Below are 22072 nucleotides of genomic sequence, written 5' to 3' on the forward strand. Positions count from 1 at the left end.
TTTACAATTATGACTTTTAAACAATTTCCAATTCTTGAACTCATCCTGATCCTTAGGTTTTTTTTTTTTACTTTCCTATATGGTATATGTAAATACAAGCATAACATAATGTCAGTGTTAACTTTGCATGGAAATATCAAGTCTTTAAAAAAAAACTCTCAATTTCTATTTTAAAGTACAAATGTAAGTCCATCACTTCTACCACTGAAGCAAAGTCAACTTACTTTAATATTACAATCCTACACCATCTTACAAGATAAATGTTCAATCCCGCAAAACTCTTTATCATATTGCTGTTCCAATATATCATGATATATAGTTATGATACGAATTATGTTTACTAGAAAAAAAAGATTGATGCATTTAAAAACTGAATGAAATGAGAAGAAAATAATGAATGATATTCAACAATGGAGTGGTATGTGATTGAACAGAGTAAAGTTTCTAAAATGACACAAAAAATGTGTCGTTTCTGATGATAAAAAAATTGAGAAGAAAATCAAGACTCTCACTCGCTCAGTCTTGTAGATCACCTTTTTTTGTGATTAATTTAGTCGATTCATTTTATCAAAACTATCTTTGAACACTCAAATTAAAGTAATGGTTAAATCACTATAAACACAATATATATCAGAAAAGTCCGTCATGTTAATCATGAATTAATGAAGCAGTAATCTATGCAAGTCTATAATAGGAAATAAAATGATGTAATTAAATTTTATTATGCGTTTTGATGTATGTTCTCATACAATACACATAAACGTATTAGTCTGTACAGTAAGATCTTTCAATAGTACTGTCTTTAAAAGTTCCTTTCTAAAACACAATTGATCTTGATAAAGGTCTCCAGAATAGGACTTGTATTGTCATCATATATCTATGTATATCTTCAGTTGTCATCAGTATCATTTCTTTGGAGGTCTAAAAAGATAAATAAAATTCCATTATTAATTCATTAAAGCTATGGTTGATTATACAATGACATTATATTAAACTGACAAATGTGATTTTTCCTTTATAAAATAAGATTTTTGAACATTCTTCTAATAGAAATTTATCATCCATAAAATATTATAAATCTTCAAAAATAAATTTCTAGTATCACTTTTATTCAATTACATTGCATATTTTGCAGTGTCTTGTAAATAAACAAGAAAATTCCAACTACTACAAAACATCATTTTAAAGATACCTGTCAATTCCAACCACTAGAAAACATTGATATAAATTTACCTGCCAATATATTAGTTCTAACCACTACAGAACATTGTTAAAGAAGCATTCTGAGAGTATTGCATTGCAATCCATAGACCCAAGCAGTTAACAATTCATGTTCTAGAACTTAATAATTACAATAATTGTCATAGTTAAAACTATATGAAAAATATTTTCCAAAAAAAAATTGAAAACTGATTATTTACGTAAAATTCTTAGTGATGACCATAATTCTGCACAAAATCATCAGACCAGAACAAAATAAAAACTTAATCTGTAACTGTGCATGTTATTACTATATACAAAATATCAAACCAATTTCTTCGCTCACCTTGGTCTATGTGCATATTAAACAAAGGACACAAATGGATTCATGACAAAATTGTATTTTGGTGATGGTGATGTGTTTGAAGTTCTTACTTTACTGAACGTTCTTGCTTCTTACAATTATATCGCCCATTAGTAACAGAGAAAAATATTTGGTAAAAATTTACATAAATTTACCAAATTAATGAAAATTGTTAAAAATTGACTATAAAGGGCAATAACTCCTTAAGGGGTCAATTGACCATTTAGGTCATGTTGACTTATTTGTAGATCTTATTTTGATGAACATTATCGCTGTTTACAGTTTATCGCTATCTATAATAATATTGCTCTAAATGCTTTGGTTTTTGAGTTATAAGCCAAAAACTGCCATGGCCGCCATCTTGGTTGGTTGGCCGGGTCACCGGACATATTTTTTAAACTAGATACCCCAATGATGATTATGGCCAAGTTTGGTTAAATTTGGCCCAGTAGTTTCAGAGGAGAAGATTTTTCTAAAAGATTACTAAGCTTTACGAAAAATGGTTAAAAATTGACTATAAAGGGCAATAACTCCTAAAGGGGTCAACTGACCATTTTGGTCATGTTGACTTATTTGTAAATCTAACTTTGCTGAACATTATTGCTGTTTACAGTTTATCTCTATCTATAATAATATTCAAGATAATAACCAAAAACAGCAAAATTTCCTTAAAATTACCATTTCAGGGGCAGCAACCCAACAACGAAATATCAGATTCATCTGAAAATTTAAGGGCAGATAGATCTTGACCTGATGAACAATATTACCCCATGTCAGATTTGCTCTAAATGCTTTGGTTTTTGAGTTATAAGCCAAAAACTGCATTTTACCCCTATGTTCTATTTTTAGCCATGGCGGCCATCTTTGTTGGTTGGCAGGGTCACCGGACATATTTTTTAAACTAGATACCCCAATGATGATTATGGCCAAGTTTGGTTAAATTTGGCCCAGTAGTTTCAGAGGAGAAGATTTTTCTAAAAGATTACTAAGCTTTACGAAAAATGGTTAAAAATTGACTATAAAGGGCAATAACTCCTAAAGGGGTCAACTGACCATTTTGGTCATGTTGACTTATTTGTAAATCTAACTTTGCTGAACATTATTGCTGTTTACAGTTTATCTCTATCTATAATAATATTCAAGATAATAACCAAAAACAGCAAAATTTCCTTAAAATTACCATTTCAGGGGCAGCAACCCAACAACGAAATATCAGATTCATCTGAAAATTTAAGGGCAGATAGATCTTGACCTGATGAACATTAATACCCCATGTCAGATTTGCTCTAAATGCTTTGGTTTTTGAGTTATAAGCCAAAAACTGCATTTTACCCCTATGTTCTATTTTTAGCCATGGCGGCCATCTTAGTTGGTTGGCTGAGTCACCGGACACATTTTTTAAACTAGATACCGCAATGATGATTGTGGCCAAGTTTGGTTAAATTTGGCCCAGTAGTTTCAGAGGAGAAGATTTTTGTAAAAGTTAACGCAGGACGACGACGACGGACGACGACGGACGCCAAGTGATGAGAAAAGCTCACTTGGCCTTTCGGCCAGGTGAGCTAAAAAGTGTGGAAAATAGGTTTGCCAAAATGACAAGACAGATTACCAGACAGACAGACAAACCAAATTCATAAATTCCCTTTGCTTTGATGAAAGGGGACTACTAACCCATTAAATTCCAACCACTTCAGAAAATTTATAAAAACCTACCTGTATATTCCAACTACTACCGCATGGTCTCTCTCATAAGGCTCCAGTGTTAACTGTTCCTGTGGTTTGATCTTCTCTGTCTTCAACTTGTTTAATTCTCCTGCAAATACTGCTTCAGGTTCAGCTGTCGAGTCGATACAATTAGCCTTTAAAATAAAATCAATTGTTGCTTGTTCATAATTTCTTGTATATTTCTTAAATGTAGCCTTCTATTTCCTTTTTTAAAATATGATTTTAAACCTAAGTATAGCTTATTCGTACTGATTTTCATTCCAGTTAAATTATCCAGCTAAATGAAACAGTTCATATAACTCTCAAATATACTGCCCACTTTGATGGTGTTCCCATTATCTACTAAATATAACGTTTTACAGCAATGCAGCTTTACTATGTCTCTATCTAACTGAATCTGTTTTTCTTTTTTTATTCGTTCCTATCCTTTTTCACACTCTTAACTTGGGATTTAATAAAAACAAATGTGTAATTTACTACTGCTTCCTCATACATGTAAGATACTAAGGGTGTAAGCCATGTTTTGGAAACTGGACATTAAATGTATAATAACCATATACATGTATGGTGCAAAACTTAAAAATAAGAACTCAAAAGAATTCAAAAATTCAGGTTTCAACAGGAAAGGATTTTTTTCAGTTTAGGAACCCAGCCATTTATTTTAGTTCTAGTCTTAAAATACTTATTTAATTAATACAGTAAGTGCTATATTTAAACAACATACCTTAACTTGGCACTCACAGATTCCAGCAAAATAAACTATCACATTTTCCCCAAATCTTATTGTACTTATGCATGTTTATCAATGTATAGGAATACATTATGTATTTATAATTAAATATCATTGCATTTGTTGCTTATCAATAATCGTCAGCTTTATTCAATCAACTTCTGCCCTAACATAATAGTTTTGGGGCATTGATTTTTTTGCATCATTTCGATATTGATAAGTTGGATGCTGAAATTACATGAAAAAAACTTGGTCAAATTTATATACAAATGAACGATGAGTTTCAATAAATCACTAATGCAATATAAGAAAATATACACACTAAATTTTTTATTTGAAGTTAAGATTATCATTGAGATATTTTCTCTTCATGTGTAAAAATTTCCCTTTCAAAAAATGCACAGCTCCGATGTCAGGAAAGTTTATAAACTGTAAATCAACTGACTTTTCTAACAAATTTTAAAAATTTGTAATGTATAGCTTAGTGACTTACTATCTAAAGACTTATTCTAAACTTTTACAAACTTTTTAATATTCAAGGTCTAGAAAATAAGTTTCTGTTTGTAGAGATTTGTACAATCATTGACTTTCTTCTGAAAGGTGTTGTCATAAAGAAAACTTTCTTGTAAATAAAATATACCTTGATTGAAATAACAATGTGACCAGTATTTTTGAGGAAATTATGGGCATTGATGGCAACAATTCTGGCTTGGTCAGGCTGTGCTACATCAGCAAATATTGTATCTACCATACCTACAAGTACAATTATATACAACGATAAATCCTCAATATCTATAATGTTAATCTACTTACTACATTATAAACGTATGGATTGATTGATTATTGTTTGTTTTAACATCCAGGAGTATTTTAATAAATCATTCCTTTAAAATATGTCTATGAAAAACATATTACGGAGTACAAATGTGTCGAGGTTTGTGATTGGATAAAAACACAGAGATGTCAGTATATATTCAGGAAACTGCCGGGGTATATACGACGTTGTTGTCCCCAATTGGAACCTCAAAAACGTCATCATAACACCGGTTGCTATGTGACGTAGTCAAAAGCTATCAGACTGTCGGAGGCTCACAGAGGGAAAATAATGACGTGCTTCAGTCAATAATACATTTTTGATACAAAATCACGCAATTAACACTTTTGATACTTAAATTTAATGTTAAAAGTGTTATTATAAATTATTACATACACGATAAAATTATGTTCACAGCAAAATAGAATATATAATGCTTTTCTGTGAAATTAAAGATCCAAAAAGATGCATGAAATTTAAATATTTTCAGGATGATTTTAAATGAGTAGACTATAAATACTGTTCACATAGACAAGTTTGTTATATAATTGACCTAAATCAATTAAAAATGTGTCGTACGTGTAACATTTGTTATTTTAGGAGTTTCACAAGCATCAACTATCTTATGTGTGGTGTAAATGTCACATGACAAGGAAAATGATGCTTCCCATTTTTTCAGATTTAGTTGATATATAGACAATAAGAGTGCATTGACTTGACATATCAACGATAAAAGGGTGAGGCTCAGAAAAGGGGAAATGCGAGGCTGTGCCAAGCTATTTCCCAGTTTCGGGCCAAATCCTTATATCGTTGATATGTCAAGTCAATGCACTATTATTGTCTTTATACTGCAATCTTAAAAAACAACATTTCAATTGCTGTTTAATGCGTTTAGGTTATTTATTTGATTTAAATATTGGGGAAAATCCCCTTTAAAAAGACCTCATATCATGCTCGCGGAGAAATATACAACACAATGAAATGTACATTTTTGCCTGTTGAAATCCACACTCAATGGTGAACGAAATCGTTTGAGTATGGACTAAAATATCAACCATAAGCATAAAACATAATGATTAATAGGTTGTAAACAAAAAATATTAACAAATAATATATATGTTTTTCCAATAATTGCAAAAGAAACAAGGTTGAGTCATTTCACGCATCATTGTATGCATTGGAAACGAGAACAGGTTAAAGAGGTCGTATAAATAATTAAATATTATTTCGGCAACTTTTATTTAAATATTCATGAGGAAAAGTAATATCGGGTCAGTGACTGTATATGACATAGAATTATACTGTCAACCCATTTTGACTGTTCAATTAGAACGAGTGCAGTATAAAAGAAAATAAAAGGATTAAGATTGCTTTCATTTCACAATTTTGCAAATTTAAAATATAACATTGATTCTAATGCAACAACGTTTGTAACGTTCATTTTGATTGGATAACGTCTTTTTTTTACATGGCATCAATTGACAATTGATGCTATGGGACGTACACGCAAGTGCAGACGACATATTGCAGATTTTAATTACATGTTTTAATGTTGTTTTCTGTCAGTTTCATTAGAATGGAGATAACAATATTGTATTTTAACATGTTTAAGCTCCGACGGCATCAATTGGATATTTGATGGTCGCAAATACCCGTTTACTGTCTCCGCTAACACGTCGCCAGTAAACTTAATTTGCAATCATCAAATCCCAAATTGATGCCGTCCCAGCTTAAAATACAATACAGTTATCTCCTAAATCTTATTTAGCTAGACAAATTATATATATTTTAGTTGAGAGGTATCTTCCTTTGTTCATGATCTTACATTTGTAGCTGAACCTAATTTTGTAAGAGATCGATACACCAAACATTATTTATGTAATTTTTAATAAAAGTGACATCAAATTGTAACTTAAATACATCTAAGTAAAACAAATTGTTAATAAATTGACTGACATTGCCTGGAGAGGATATACAGAAGCATTATTTAACTGCATCATTTTGTGTCCATCAAAGGTAGTGTTAAAACTTGGAAGATAAAGCAAGCCAGTACCATAAGGGTTTTGATTGCATTTCATGAATTTTTTTCAACATTGATTGATGAAACCACAGAACATGTTGAAAATTTGCATACTAATCATTGGTTCTACTGTTATTGTTCTACTTACCAACCAACATCCTATATTTATGTGGATGTCTAGCATCTTCTATGATAGGTATTATATTGGTTCTCTTTTTTGCTACATTAATCAGATCTCTACCACTTCTGTGTGAAAACTCTACTGCATAAACCAAACCTTCCTGTTAACAAATACAAAAAAAAAGTTAGTTCATATAAAGACACCATGCACGACTTGTTAACTACTGATAACTCTTGAAATCTTGAATAACAACTTAAGATGGCATATAATTACTAATAGTTTACATCATAACGAACATGTGGCTGAAGTTGATGTGTCCACATTAAATATGTACTGTAAATTCATAAATTATTGCATGCATTTATTATTGTGATTTTGTCATTTTAGACTGAAATGAGATTTAATTATTGCGATATTGAGAAAAATCCTGTTTAATTCATGAAATTTCAAAGGCAAGTTTAACTTATTGCGATTATAACCCTGTCGCATTTTACGCAATAATAAAACATCGCAATAATTTCTGAATTTACAGTAAACAACATTAAACGAATAAAAATAAATAAATTGCACCTTGGACAAGGGACTGGATAACAACAATTTGGACAGCTTAAAGTCCAGAAACCAACCATGAACTACACGACACCAAGCTCTCTAAAATTTTAAGACAAGTGTGCAAACAAATATTTATTATACATGAAGGTTTTCTCAGTCTCATTAAATCAGTATTTTGCCCTCATTTTGTTCAGGCAAAGTGTGATATCATCATTGAAAACCTTTGTATAAATTCAAGTGTTTAATTAGGCCTTTGGTTAATCTTTACAACTAAAGTCAAATTCAAGGAACTATATATACATGGCATTTTGTTTTAATATAACTTCATAGACGACCTGTTATATGAGGTCAGAGAGATTATAAAAATTCTTAGAAAAAAGCAGATCTATTTCACTTGTGGACTTCAATTTTTTTTTTATAACTGCTAACTTGACTAAATTGCAACTATGTGTAAGAATTCCAATTTATTTTTCATTACTACAGAAAAATCATTGAAAATTGCAATCAGACACCAGGCCTAATTTTTTTCACATATATGTTGAAAAATAAAATATTATTACAACTTTTCATCATTTTTTTCTTTTCTTTCAGTCAATCTGTAGTAAGTTACAACTTATTAAATAATTCAAATTTTATTCATGGCTTCAAACTTTATAAACAATTATTTCTGAAAAAAGACCAGCAAGTTTCCTCAGTCTCATTAAATTAGTATTTTGCCCTCACGTGTATCAGGCAAAGTATGATATCATCATTAGAAACTAATTTTATAGCCATTTAATTTACTGTAGGAACAAAAAATTCTGATGAAGATGAATTAAGTGTCTTAACAAAAGAGGAGACTTCTTTTTAAATATTTACAGATCTATATCCTTGGTCATCTCAACGAGATTGATTTTCTTGCATGACCTGGTACGATGAAAAGGAGAAAACAATAAAGTTATTGCAACAATAGACCAAATAAAGCTTTCCTAAACCCTGAGGACTTATTAAATGTAAAACAAAGAATTCAACATGATGTGGTAAACAATTCCTGTACATACTAGTTGGTCTTTGATTGGAATAATGCATCAACACTTTCTACAGTACTTTAAATCAGGAGATAACTGTATTGTATTTCAAGATCTGACACCATCAATTGATGATTTGATGGTTGCAAATTAAGTTTACTGAAGACACGTTTGCAAATTGATTCCAGGAAAATTGTTGATGTTATCCAATCAATCATATTAATAATGGTGGTATAGCCCTAGGATTTCCTCAGTCTCATTAAATCAGTATTTTGCCCTCATGGTTATCAGGCAAAGTATGATATCATCATTGGAAATTTCTTAAAGTCATAAGAAACGAGTGACCGGTGAAAAATAAAGTTCTTCCAATTCTTGAACCAATGCATACAAACATCATAAACTTAGTCTTCTGTGCACGAATTTATCATTTTTTTCATGTAAATTTCGTATAATCGTCAATTTTTTTTTCAATCGTCCATTGTTGTGTAAATATGGCAGGTAATATAAGTTCGTGTTTTGAAGCCGAAGTCTAACGATTGTCACCTGTTTGTCAACAATCGACAAAAAATCAACAAAAAAGCATGGAAATTGAGCACGTGTTTAACATGTAAATTCAGATAACAGTTTATTTTAAGGACATTCATGCGTTGTGGATCACCGGATTTTTACGAGATGGGTCACACTGAGGTCACTTTGCATAAGGAAAATATGTCGGGGGAATTGCTTCCTGGAAGGAAGCAATTAAAATAAAGTAAACTTCTTCTAAATATGAATAAATTAAAGACTTTTCTTCAGAAAAAAGTATGTGTACATAAGTTTTATAATGAAAACTATCCATTGAGTTATAAAAAACATATGCATTATTTTTTTTGATTTGAGGTTTCTTATTACTTTAACACCATTTTACAACTGCAGAATCATATGTACTTGAATAAATGTCAAGAAATAATTTCCATCAAATATAAACAATGATCAAGTATCATGAGTATGCAATGTCATATTTCATGTATTTATGTCTGTAAAATAAAAATTGTGGATTTGTATGTTCAATTGGCATATGTTAACCATGTTAAAAGAAAGAAATGGTTGTGTACCCAAAAAGGTTCCAACAATGGACCATTTAAAGGTTACCTGCACCCTATGGACAAGCTAATACAGAGAAACCCCCATGCTGTAGTGTACTAAAATGTATTCCTGTATCATACTGGTTTGTCCTGGATGGTTATACTTACTGGGCCTACAATATCTGAGACATGACTGACAGTGGTTCCAGAGGCTGCACCCAGGTATAAAACTTTGGACCCAGGTTTCATGTGTATGTTGTCTACTCCACCTAATATGGCTGCTGCCAGTTTAGATCTAAATGGATTCCATGCTCTATACTCAATCTTCTTCTCTCCTTCCTAAAAGATACATTATAAACAGATTTACATTAGATAGCTTTTGAATTCAAGTATTTATTGATATAACTGAGAATGAGTGACTGAACTATACCATTGCTTTACAAAAGTTTTAATTGAATATCCTGTAGATTTTATCCTGAAATAATTCTGAAGACCAGTGACCTGACAGTTGTTATTGCTATGCAAAAACTTCAAAAATTGACCTTGCAGATGTCTAGATGACCTTATTTTATTGAGTCTATGTGTAACGGTCTTTTCTGGTGTATACACCACTTATCTCTTTTTAGCTGTGCATTGTTTTCAGTGTTTTTTGGTAGCTGTCTCATTGACATTTATCCAGTATGTTCAACACCAACATTCATTCATATACCTGGTATGAAATTACATCATTTGACAAAACAAGTTTAAAAAATTGCACATCTTGCTAGATATGACATGAGGTACTGCCTCAGTCTGTACGGTAAGCCACTAGTCCGATGCCCCAGACTAGTAAAATTTCATTTGGACTAGTAAGTTTTTGCAAAACTTTGTTTGGACCAATAAGAAATTGGTCTTTGGACTAGTAGTTAAAAAAGTTTTTGGTGCAGACTGCTGCCTATTACCTTAATCATTAAACTACACCTAATTTTAGCCTCTTAATACCATTAATTTAATGTCAATTTTAAATTTATTGTTTACTATATACACGATATAGATTTTTTTCAGACACAGGTTTCACATCTCCTTCACTCCAAAATAATTGAATCCTAAATCTTAACCAGAAGTAGACACAAAGTTTTGATTATTGATTTGTAGCTGATTGCCCAACAGCCAAAAACCTGGCTCATTCATGCATGATGATATCTATTATACACAATGTAAAAACATGACCTAGCTTTGACCAGGCCATGAAAAAGAATAGATTTCTTTGCTCTAACCCTACCTACCCAGAAAAAAGCTGCCTACTTAAATTCTTTTATTGTCCTGATTTAAGAAGTTTTTTTAATCAGATAGGCATGAAGACTAATAAACATGCTATACTTCAATTTCTTTTTTTGAAAAAAAGAAAGGAAAATGCCTACCTACCTACCTACCCACAGTCTCAACCTTTGGGTAGGGTTTTAAGCAAACCAAAATATTTTCAAGTGTGGCCCCAGTAAAACAGATTTTATACCTCTACAGATATTTTCTTCTCTCCATATACAGTTTCACCTGGAACCAAATTCAAGGTTACCAATGAATCTTCTTTTCCTCTAGCAATAAATACACCTACAAATAAAAACAAACAAATTATTACTGCGGGAATTTTTTTACAACATATCCATTGGAGTAGATTATATTATGCACTCCCTCAGACAGTGTTCTACAACTTGGTAAAGTTTCATCAATTTCTTCTACATGTGCATGTACCTATTAATTAGTTACATTTTTTAACTTTTAAGGCACATACAGATTTGAAATCATGAAATATCAAATTTATTCTCATACAATGTAACTGTGGGTTAGTTACTGTTATAAGATGAGAGCAGTGTACTGTCATAGTTAGATTATATGATAATCACATTTCCAAGTGTCTTAACTTGCTCGAATATGAAACATTTGATTCTTTTTTATGGTCAAGTATTTAACATACATATATACCTTGACAAAATCACATGATCAGTCATTTAGTAAGGTAGCAATGGTATTTGCCTGGCCTTTCCCACAAATCAAATTTGAAATATTTCAACAGACTTTTACTTTACAGGTGATTTCAATGAGTATGTAGTATTAAGTGTGTAGGCATTAGGCAAAGGTAATATCTTTTGTCAGCTTGCTTGCTAGCTGAACCGTGAAGCCATTGTTATGTTAGGTAAACTACCCTCCTTTAAGTGTAGACTAGGCCGACATATAACCAATCTATTAGTCTGTAGAACTAGGCTATTTCTTTTCAAAAGATGGGTTACCCAACAACAACTTCACTGTTCAGTTAGCAAGCAAGCTTACCAAAGATATTACCTTTGCCTAATGCCTCCTACACACTTAACGAAATCGACTGTAAATCTTAAAACTACTTTTCTATTTCTTTCCTTTTAACCTACTGAAAAGATTGGTGAGGTGATATTACCCATTAGCACATGTTGTAGGTCCAAAATGATCCTGCGTAAAGCATTTACCAATCAATTAATGTTGGTCCTAACAGTGTAAAACTTATCGACATTTAATTATTTCACAGGAAAGGTTCAACCAAGATTTGACACAGAGAAACAGATTTACTTGATTCAATGACTGATTTCAACATTTTAGATCATCAATTATCTCTAAATGATCTTACCTTCGTGTCTGTGAGGTTCTACAACAACTTTCTTTCCTCCTGCAAACCCTCCTCTTCCACCTACAATGGTTAACTAAAATCAGCATAGGACTAACAAATTATCTTGTTGTTTAATTATCAATTGTTTACACTGTAACCAAAAGTTTTACCTTTTTAACTTCAAGAAACTGAAAAACCTATTACTATGAAAGTACTGTAATTCGTGGGGTACCATTCTTTGAGGTTTTAATTTGGTGTCTTTATTCACAAATTTTAGTGTAATAAAATATTACAATTCTTGGCCAAATCATGCCATGGAAAGATTCCCATATATATGTAGGTTTGCTATTAAATCTAGAGATCACATTGAATATCAGCAAACACATTACAAACTCTACATACAGCAATGGTTTTTCCTTTGGTTTTTAGTTTGTAATAGATTTGTTGTTGCTTAAACGATTTAGGACTATTGATCAGCATTATACTACTGTTGCCTTTACTTATAACATATTTACCTCTTCCTCCTCCACCTCTACCTACAAAAGAAAAAGGTTTCTCGTTATTATCCATTGAATGCTAAGGAAACAATTTAACTCACATATTTGCTAATCTGAATATGGAACGTTAATTAACAAACATATCAAAATTCATGACATTGCAGGAAAATAATCAATGTATTTGAAAGGTATTTTTTTCTTTATATAGATTTTTTTTTTACCAAGAACAGTAAAGAAGATTCCATATTGTTTTCCATGTATAAAAGCCTCACAGTTAAACTGTGAATCACAGATTTTAGATTTCTTATACTGGGTCCCAACCCATGAAGAGCTATACTAAACTATACTAAAACCTGAACCTTACACTAACCAATTCCTAAACCTAACACTAGCCTTAACCCAAAAACCTGAAACATCCTCAAATCTAACCATAACCATTCATCAATCTGAACTCTATAGTATAGGGACCCTTAAAGTATAAGAAGGTCAAGATTTTACCCAGCCCCAAAATTATATGTTTGACGTTAATTTGATAAGGTGACAAATGTATGTGTTTTACCAGATTCCTCAAGGCAAGCAAGTAATTGCATACTGTAAATCAGATGATAAAAACTTATATCTTCAAAGTTCAAATTAAAAAGCAAATTTGTTTATGACATTGAGCAAATTTTTTGACTACAAGTATGTATTACCTCCTCTACCACCTCTGAATCCACCTCCACGTCCTCCTCGGTCACCACCACCTCTGCCTCCTCTGAAGCCACCACGTCCTCCCCTGTCACCACCACCTCTGCCTCCTCTGAAGCCACCACGTCCACCTCCTCTATCACCGCCTCCTCTACCACGCCCTCCTCTTGGTGAAAATGCTACAAAGATATCAGATCATTTAATTTTCAGTCTTTTAAGTCAATACATTGTAGTTAAATAATGATGGACTGTTCAATCTTTAAATACATGAACATGTCTGCAAAAATTGCAAAATGCTTTAAACTTTTTTTTCTGATTTTACTCTTTACTTTCAATCCATGTACTGGAGTAAAATCATATCTTAAATTGAAACAATTTCACGTAGTGAATACCGGTTTAATGCTAAGTCTACAGAAAAAATACAAAAGACATCACAATTATTTATTGTAACATAGTACTCCCTAACAATTATGATAACTGATGTATCAGATTCCTATCTTTAATTGTGTTTCGATATATAACTAGTCCAAATAATTATGACGTCTTGAAAGGCTATTATATTTTTTCTATAACGCCTTACAAATTTTGAAGGAAGGGGTCAAAGCAAGTTTAAAATAGCCTTCCAAGACGTCATAATTATTTGGATTAGATGTATAATGTGCTTGAAGTTGTTTAGGTTTTCATCAAAAAACAATTTTCAAGTAAAAAAGGCTACATATTTACATTATTTGCAGACACGTTTCCAAAAAACACAACATGTGGTAAAATATTGACAAAAACTTTGAAGTCAGGCCATAAAAAAGAATAGGTTTGTTTGCCCAAACCCTACCTACCCAGAAAAAAGGCTGCCTACTCAAATTCTTTTAATGTCCTGATTTGAAGAAGTTTTTTTTAATCAGATAGGCATGAAGACTAATAAACACCCGATACTTCAATTTCTTTTTTCGAAAAAATAAATAAAATTTAAATGCCTACCTACCTACCCACTGTCTCAACCTTTGGGTAGGGTTTGGGCAAACCAAAATATTTTTAATTGTGGCCTCAAGGCTTCAATCTTCTAAGTAAAAATTATAGTAATCTTGTTTATGTTATTTTTTGCTTTGAGTTTGACCCCTTTATTGAAAATAAGAAGACCACTCTTGAAGAAAATTGTTTAATATATTATTTATTCTACCCCTTTCATCTAAAAAGACCGATTTTGTTGGTCTCTTTCACAAAAACAAAATAAACCTCGTGTGAGCGACAATTCATCTTTTCTATATGACGTCTTTATTCTCATTCTGCGAAATGCATTAAATGATATATATAACAGAAATATAAAATCTACAGATTGTAATAAAGTTATAAACAGCTTAAAATATTTAACATTTGAAACCACGTGGTGGTGAGCCCCCCCCTTTTTTTAATTTTTCTAGATCTTATTGCAACAGTGAAAATTATGTCAAATCTGCATATTTCAAAAATTTGCCATTGCTTAAATAATGATTATGCAGTTTCGAATGATGGTGCCAGCATACATTTGAGCTGTATTGTTAACTAATTCGTACCTGGAAATCCCATTCTAATAGCACGTGTTCGTCGGTTGTTGTCGTTTAGTCTACCCAAAATGCATTAGAAAAGTTACTTCCGCCTCGACGGAGTCCGCAAGCATCGGGTGTTTTCGCTACAAATTAATGAACGGAATTTGCCGAGTATTGACGAGTGCTAGACTGGTTCTCTGTCCTTTACCTTATCTGTTTGTCTTAGATAGATTGTATATTGCAAGGGAGAGGACCAGCCTATGACGAGTGCCTGGATGAAACTTTGTCTATAAACCATTAGAATTCAAAACCAATCAGAGGTAGCAACGTACCTTTAATAAACGACGCCTTTGATGGGATGTGAACTAAACTTGATTAAAATCAGGCGCTACTTATGATAACATCACCATCGACATTTTAAATTTATACAGAAACTAAGGTTTTTATCTCCCCCAGGGAAAGCTGACCTTTGATGAATTTGGCTATTTTTGTATGTATTTTTTTGTCATATAGTATAGCCGACTTTTACAACGCAACGTATAACTGGCTTTGCCGACTCTACATAATGTTTATTTATTATTTATTTATTACGTTCTGGTGAATAACTAATATATTTAAATAAATTGAAATAAAAACAAAACTTCCTTTCAAAAATCTTAAATTTTATCATTTCCCTCCTTAAGTCTAGGTAGCAAACGTCGAGTACAGAAGATATATATATATATATATATAGGTGTAAAATAGATATAAAATCATTGCTAGCCTATGCGTATAAATTCCGGTTAATCATTTATCTGCTGGTTTAATCATGTTAATTTATACCTTTCTGGAACATGCTTGTTATTCGTATATAAAAATTCAGCTAGATTAGAGAAATTCGGGGGGAGGGGGGGGATTTCCAAAGGAGTCGATTGATATATGCAGCAAAGATTGACAAATTGAAATTAAGATACTAAGCATATTAAAGTCATAAGAAACCTCAAATTAAAAAAAAATAATGCATATGTTTTTTGATATCTTAATGGATAGTTTACATTATAAAACTTATGTACATATACTTTTTTCTGAAGAAAATTCTTTAATTTATTCATATTTAGAAGAAGTAAATAAAACATGAAGGAGTCGAAAAACTACTCAGGCAACTGAATCCATCAAAAGCTTCAGGACCAGACGGTATACCTAATAGAATCCTCAAAGAGTGCTCAAAACAACTTGCACCAGGACTCTCAATAATATACCAAAAGCAGTGGCGGATCCAGAGGAGGGGTTCCGGGGGTCCGCACCCCCCCCCCTTTATTTTGGCCGATCAATGCATTTGAATCGGGACATATGTTTGCACCCCCCCTGCACCCCCCTTTGCCCTGGGCTAGCACCCCCCCTTTCGAAAATTCCTGCATCCGCCACTGAAAAGTCAATAAATACTGGAGAACTGCCAAGAGACTGGTTAAACGCTAACATCTCGAGCGTCTTTAAAAAAGGAGACAAACATGCACCAGAAAATTATAGACCGGTATCACTAACATCTGTGCCGTGTAAAATACTTGAACATATCATCTGTAAGCACATACTAAACCATTTAGACAAACACAGGGTACTAACATCACTCAACCATGGATTCAGATCCGGACATTCGTGTGAAACACAGCTACTAGTCACATTGCACGACTTCATGAAATCACACGATGCTGGTAACCAAATTGATGTTGCTATCCTGGATTTTTCAAAAGCATTTGACACAGTGCCACACAACAAACTCCTGCACAAACTAGATGAATATGGTGTGAGAGGACCACTAAATAAATGGCTAGAAATGTTTCTAACTCAGAGAAGGATGAAGGTTGTCATTGATGGAGAGGAATCTGAAGAAGCTACAGTGGACTCAGGAGTGCCACAAGGAACCGTACTCGGTCCCCTTCTCTTCCTCTGTCATATCAATGATCTCCCGGACTCAGTAAAATCAACTGTTAGACTTTTTGCTGATGATTGTCTGCTGTACAGAAATATAAAAACACAACGGGACCACACACTGTTACAACAAGATCTGGTTAGCCTAGAAAAATGGGCCAAAGACTGGGGTATGCGCTTCAATGCAAAGAAATGTTACATCCTGAGCATTAAGAACAAAAGCCAGAAGTTCTATACCCTTGATGGACACATACTCCAACAGGTCAAACACAATCCATACCTAGGACTACAGATATCGGACGATCTGGAATGGACCACCCACTTTTCAAATGTAACTAAGAAAGCAAATTCTACACTAGGCTTTCTTAGACGAAATCTAAGATTCTGCCCAAAAGACTGCAAGAAAACAGCATACATTTCATTGGTGAGATCTACGATGGAATACGGGGCAATTGTATGGGACACTTATACATCAAACAACATAAACCAATTAGAAAGAATCCAAAAAAGAGCAGCTCGATTCATCACAGGGGACTATAAATCAGGAGAAGAAGGATCAGTCACCAAAATGCTGACAGTACTGGAACTTGAAAACCTACAATCCAGAAGAACAAGCCAAAGACTGGTATTTCTGTACAAAGTGGTTGAGGGTTTGGTCCCAGCTATCAAACCTGACGAATTTTTGGTAAAAAGCAAAACCAAAAGGACAATCAAACCGACACGCTTTGTAGACTTTGAGAGCACAAACATAGTGAACAACTCCATACCTGTCAACCTGTGACGATGAAAATGCAGGTCATGACCTGCATTGAAGAATCAAATCTCAGGTCATAACGCGTACGAACTTTTTCGAGCTGAATTTCAGTATTTATGGTACATTTTCTTATAATGTATATCAAAGATACCAAAACCTCAATGCATGTTCACTTGGTTATGTTATTTTAAACCTTATTTATTATTATTTCATTACACTTTTAAAGATTTTTATAAACTTGTGTATCACAGTTTTATGTCCTTTACTTTTTGTCATCATCTAAAATTTATTTTTCAAATGTAATTTTAAAATGAGACTACTGGCTAATGTAGCCTTTAGACATACCATGTAGAGGTTTTACATGTATGAACAATCATCTCTCAATCAAGGAAATTAGACTATGATAAAATATAGTAATACAGTTAAAGGAAGTATAAATGTAAAAAATAATTTTCAACTTTTTTTTAAAAATTGTATAAAGGTATAAAAATAATGAAAAGTTATTTTTCAATATGTATTTGAATTTTATATTATTATGATTTAATCTTTTTCACCCATAAAACGTAAATATAAGGAATAATTTTGAATGGTGACAAATAAGGGGAAGTAACTCTTAGTTGAAATATCTTAAGCTGTCAAGTGAAGCCATGCACTTAATGGGTCACTTAATTTGACAGTTTACATAGCTAGATGAACTGCATGTTCATGTAAGAATTACGAATTTGCCGGTATTTCAAAGGAATATTACTTTAAAAATGAAAATCAATCTCAAGGCTAAGAAATACGGGTGAAATCGAGTCATTTTCGGAATTTCCGGGTTATTTCAATGACCCGGCGGGTGATCCGGGTGAACCCTCAGAATTGTGAAAATCTCGGGTCACACCCGCAGAATCCGGGTCAGTTGACAGGTATGCAACTCAGTTAAAAACAACTCAAAGGCAATTGAAACTACAAACTGTAAAACTGAGCAATTTAAGAACTCATTCTTTGTCAAGACTGTGATTCACTGGAACCAACTGGAAGAAGAAATAGTGTGCGCCAAATCAGTTGAGAGCTTCAAAACAGCTCTACAACGCCGACAATAGGCGCTCTCTCTCCCGTCGAGTAAAAGCCAGTATTGGTACCTTCGACGTAACGATACAGAAGTTTACTTTATTCTAATTGCTTCCTTCCAGGAAGCAATTCCCCCGACATATTTTCCGTATGCAAAGTGACCTCAGTGTGACCCATCTCGTAAAAGTCCGGTGATCGCAATACGCATGGATGTCCTTAAAATAAACTATTATCTGATTTATTATGTTAAACACGTGCGCAAATTCCATGCTTTTTTGTTGATTGTTGACAATCAGGTGACAATCGTTAAACTTCGGCTTCAAAACATGAACTTTAATTACCTGCCATATTTTCATAACAACACTGACCGATTGACCGATACGAAATTTATGCAAAAAAAAAAATGAAAAATTCTTGAACAGAAGACTAAGTTTATGATGTTTGTATGCATTGGTTCAAGAATTGGAGGAACATAATTTTTTACCGGTAACTCGTTTCTTATGACTTTAAAACGAACCTTATCTCGATGTTAACAAGGAATGTGAACAGATCGCGAATGCCGCAAATTCATGTACAAACATCGAGACGTACGACCTTGTCTTTAAATTGTCAATGGCGGATCCATAAAAGAAGGGGGCTCTGACTGACCTAAAAGTGGGGAGCTCCGAGTGCTCATATCATGCTTCGGTGATTCCCTATATAATCAACCAATGCAAATTTCCCACAAAAAGTGGGAGGGCTGTATCCACCTTTGATCGTGTTTGTAGTGCTTAATGTCTATCGTTTTGTAATTAATATGCCTGTCTGTCTATTTGTTTTTGTTTTTTTTGTTTGTTTTGTATTTTAGTAACAATCCTACTGTTTGGATTTTATACTAATAAAATTCTTATTCTTATTCTTATTATTCTTATAAAAATAGTAGTAAGATACAAATTTTAGTAATAGCTATCTTTAATTGCTCAAGTTAACCTGCAGTTGCAAAGACAGACTTTATTTTTTTTTTATATTCACAAAAAGACATTATTTCTCTTTTGAATGTGCATGTGACAATATTAGACTGGTGCTTCAAAAAGTGTGAAAAAATAAGTATAGTTTGGGAAAGTATAAAATGCTAAGGCCTTTGTCGAACAGTCCGAAATTGGTGACCAGAAATTTTCTATGTTCATGTTTTTTTTTCTTCATTTTTTTCCATCAATATACAGCAAAAATAAATTTGCCCTTTTTTTATTTCAGTTTTACAAGCTTCTATAATGCAATTCTCTCGATAAATACTGAATATAAAACATCGTGTACTTGCTGGTATGCATGTCTCTTATAAGACATCTATAAAGAAATACACAAAAAAAAATGTAGTGCACACCAAATAACCCGTGTATCGTGTTATTCTAAAGTGTGCATCACATTTTAAGGTTTTTTCGAATAGACAAACAATTATGTTACATTCATTCTTTATCATTTGTTTCAGTCTAAATTAAATTTTTAAGGAGTAAATTTGCTCAATATATAAAATAGTCACACATATTCCTTCAGATGTAGAAATACATTTGAACAGCCTCAGGTAAGAACAACAAGCTATAATATCATTTTTTTTCGCTACACAGTTGCAAACTATTGGGATGAACTATCCCAGAGTTTTAGTGAAAAAAAAACCAATTTCAACCAATTTTCTGAACTGATGGTTACCTGTAATAGTAGTTTATGCCAATGTAATACCTGCTTTGACCGGGCACGATTAGGTTGTGTTAAATCTTACAAATTCCATAAAAATTCTTCTGCAATTAATTCCGCCCAATGCGGTGGCAGGGGTGTTTTAAACTGACAGTGAGTTGAGAGTTTTAGCTCTGTGTTGAATGACTCACTGAGTCTGTGACAAAGAACAGCAATACAAGCACTGTTCCTTAGCTTTTTGTGTGTGTCCTTTTGTTGTTGTTGTGTATTGACTGAATTTTTGTCATGCATCATGGATAATTATTTGTGTACTTGTTTGTTTTTGTGCATTTACTGATTTTATGTCATAGATCATGGATATTCCATATATCCTTTGTTTTTCTGCTAAACAAATAATGCTTCTTATCGGGGCCTTTTATAGCTCACTATGCGGTATGGGCTTTGCTCATTGTTGAAGGCCGTACGGTGACCTATAGTAACTAATGTCTGTGTCATTTTGGTCTTTTGTGGATAGTTGTCTCATTGGCAATCATACCACATCTTCTTTTTTATATTCATTCATAGTACTTTTTCTTATAATTTGCTTTAACTGGTTATATGTTTTAAAGTACTTTATATGCTTTGAATCAGTAAGGAATATATAGTCAGGAATCTGATGTTTAGTAGTTGTCGTTTGTTGATGTGGTTTATAAGTGTTTCTCATTTCTTTTTCTTTTTTTAAATAGATTAGACCGTTTTAGTACGGTGACCAGACCCAATATTTTTTAGATTTAATCGTCAAACATACTATATGGCTATATTATATATCATTGGATTCGGAAAAATGAGTACTATTGAAATATCGATGTCGTCAAAAAGAAATGTGGTAACAGTTTTGCATAAAATGAGGTCAAAGATCAAATTCTGTTTTTATTTTTTATTTTTCTATACTTTTAAAATTTGAAGAAATATACAACAATTTAGGTTAAATTCTAGATACATACATTTTCTTATATCGATTTTCAATGAATCATCTCGAAAATGTTAAAAAAAAAATGAAAAAGAAATCGATTTATTCTGGAAATTGTCGTTTTTCAAATATTTGTTTTATTACACAAGATCAACACATATTCTGTTAAAATTACTGTAGTTACCTTGCCGGCTAACATCCAACCTCATCAATAAATGATGAATATTATTTTTGCCTGCATCCTTTTGTCATGAAGGCATATTTTGCATAAGACCATTTATGAAATTCATTAAAACTAAAAAGCACTCAATTATTCGAAAATAGTTACAATTCAACATTCCAATCAAAGAGGTTCACACAACAGAATTATATCTTCTGGTTAATTGTCAAGGAACATGATTTGAAATTTCTACATAATTCTGACCCTTTAGACACTCAAATCAATAAACATGATAAATGTGTTCGTAGATAGTAGATGTTTTTGTGTTCTGTTAAATTGTTCCTTTTAAAATTGTTAAACGATGATGACTGATGTACCCATATTTTGACTATTATATTTATTGTGTCTGTTTATTTAACGCATCAAGGTAAAAATATCGAAAATTGATGAGACTGTCATTAAAGTGAGAGGGTTAGCGCTATAGAACCAGGTTTAATCCACCATTTTCTACATTTGAAAATGCCTGTACCAAGTCAGGAATATGACAGTTTTTGTCCATTCGTTTTTGATGCGTTTTGTTATTTGATTTTGCCATGTGATTATGGACTTTCCCAATTGATCTTCCTCTAAGTTCAGTATTTTTGTGATTTTACTTTTTACAGGACCAAAGC

At 32.4% G+C, this 22072-nt stretch overlaps 1 protein-coding gene across 1 annotated transcript; it reads right to left on the minus strand.

The window, feature by feature from the left end:
• Positions 1-703: 703 nt before the first annotated feature.
• On the minus strand, positions 704-15073 carry LOC143079987 (rRNA 2'-O-methyltransferase fibrillarin-like). The gene is made up of 10 exons (XM_076255624.1): positions 14940-15073; positions 13398-13571; positions 12724-12744; positions 12230-12289; positions 11090-11184; positions 9766-9936; positions 7002-7134; positions 4660-4772; positions 3278-3423; positions 704-921 (listed from the first exon to the last, which is right to left on the minus strand). The coding sequence occupies exons 1-10, from the start codon at positions 14950-14952 to the stop codon at positions 906-908; spliced, it is 942 nt and encodes a 313-aa protein (XP_076111739.1). The 5' UTR covers positions 14953-15073; the 3' UTR covers positions 704-905.
• Between the last annotated feature and the right edge of the window lie 6999 nt (positions 15074-22072).

This window comes from Mytilus galloprovincialis, chromosome 6 (genome assembly GCF_965363235.1).
Source record: "Mytilus galloprovincialis chromosome 6, xbMytGall1.hap1.1, whole genome shotgun sequence".
NCBI lineage: Eukaryota > Metazoa > Mollusca > Bivalvia > Mytilida > Mytilidae > Mytilus > Mytilus galloprovincialis.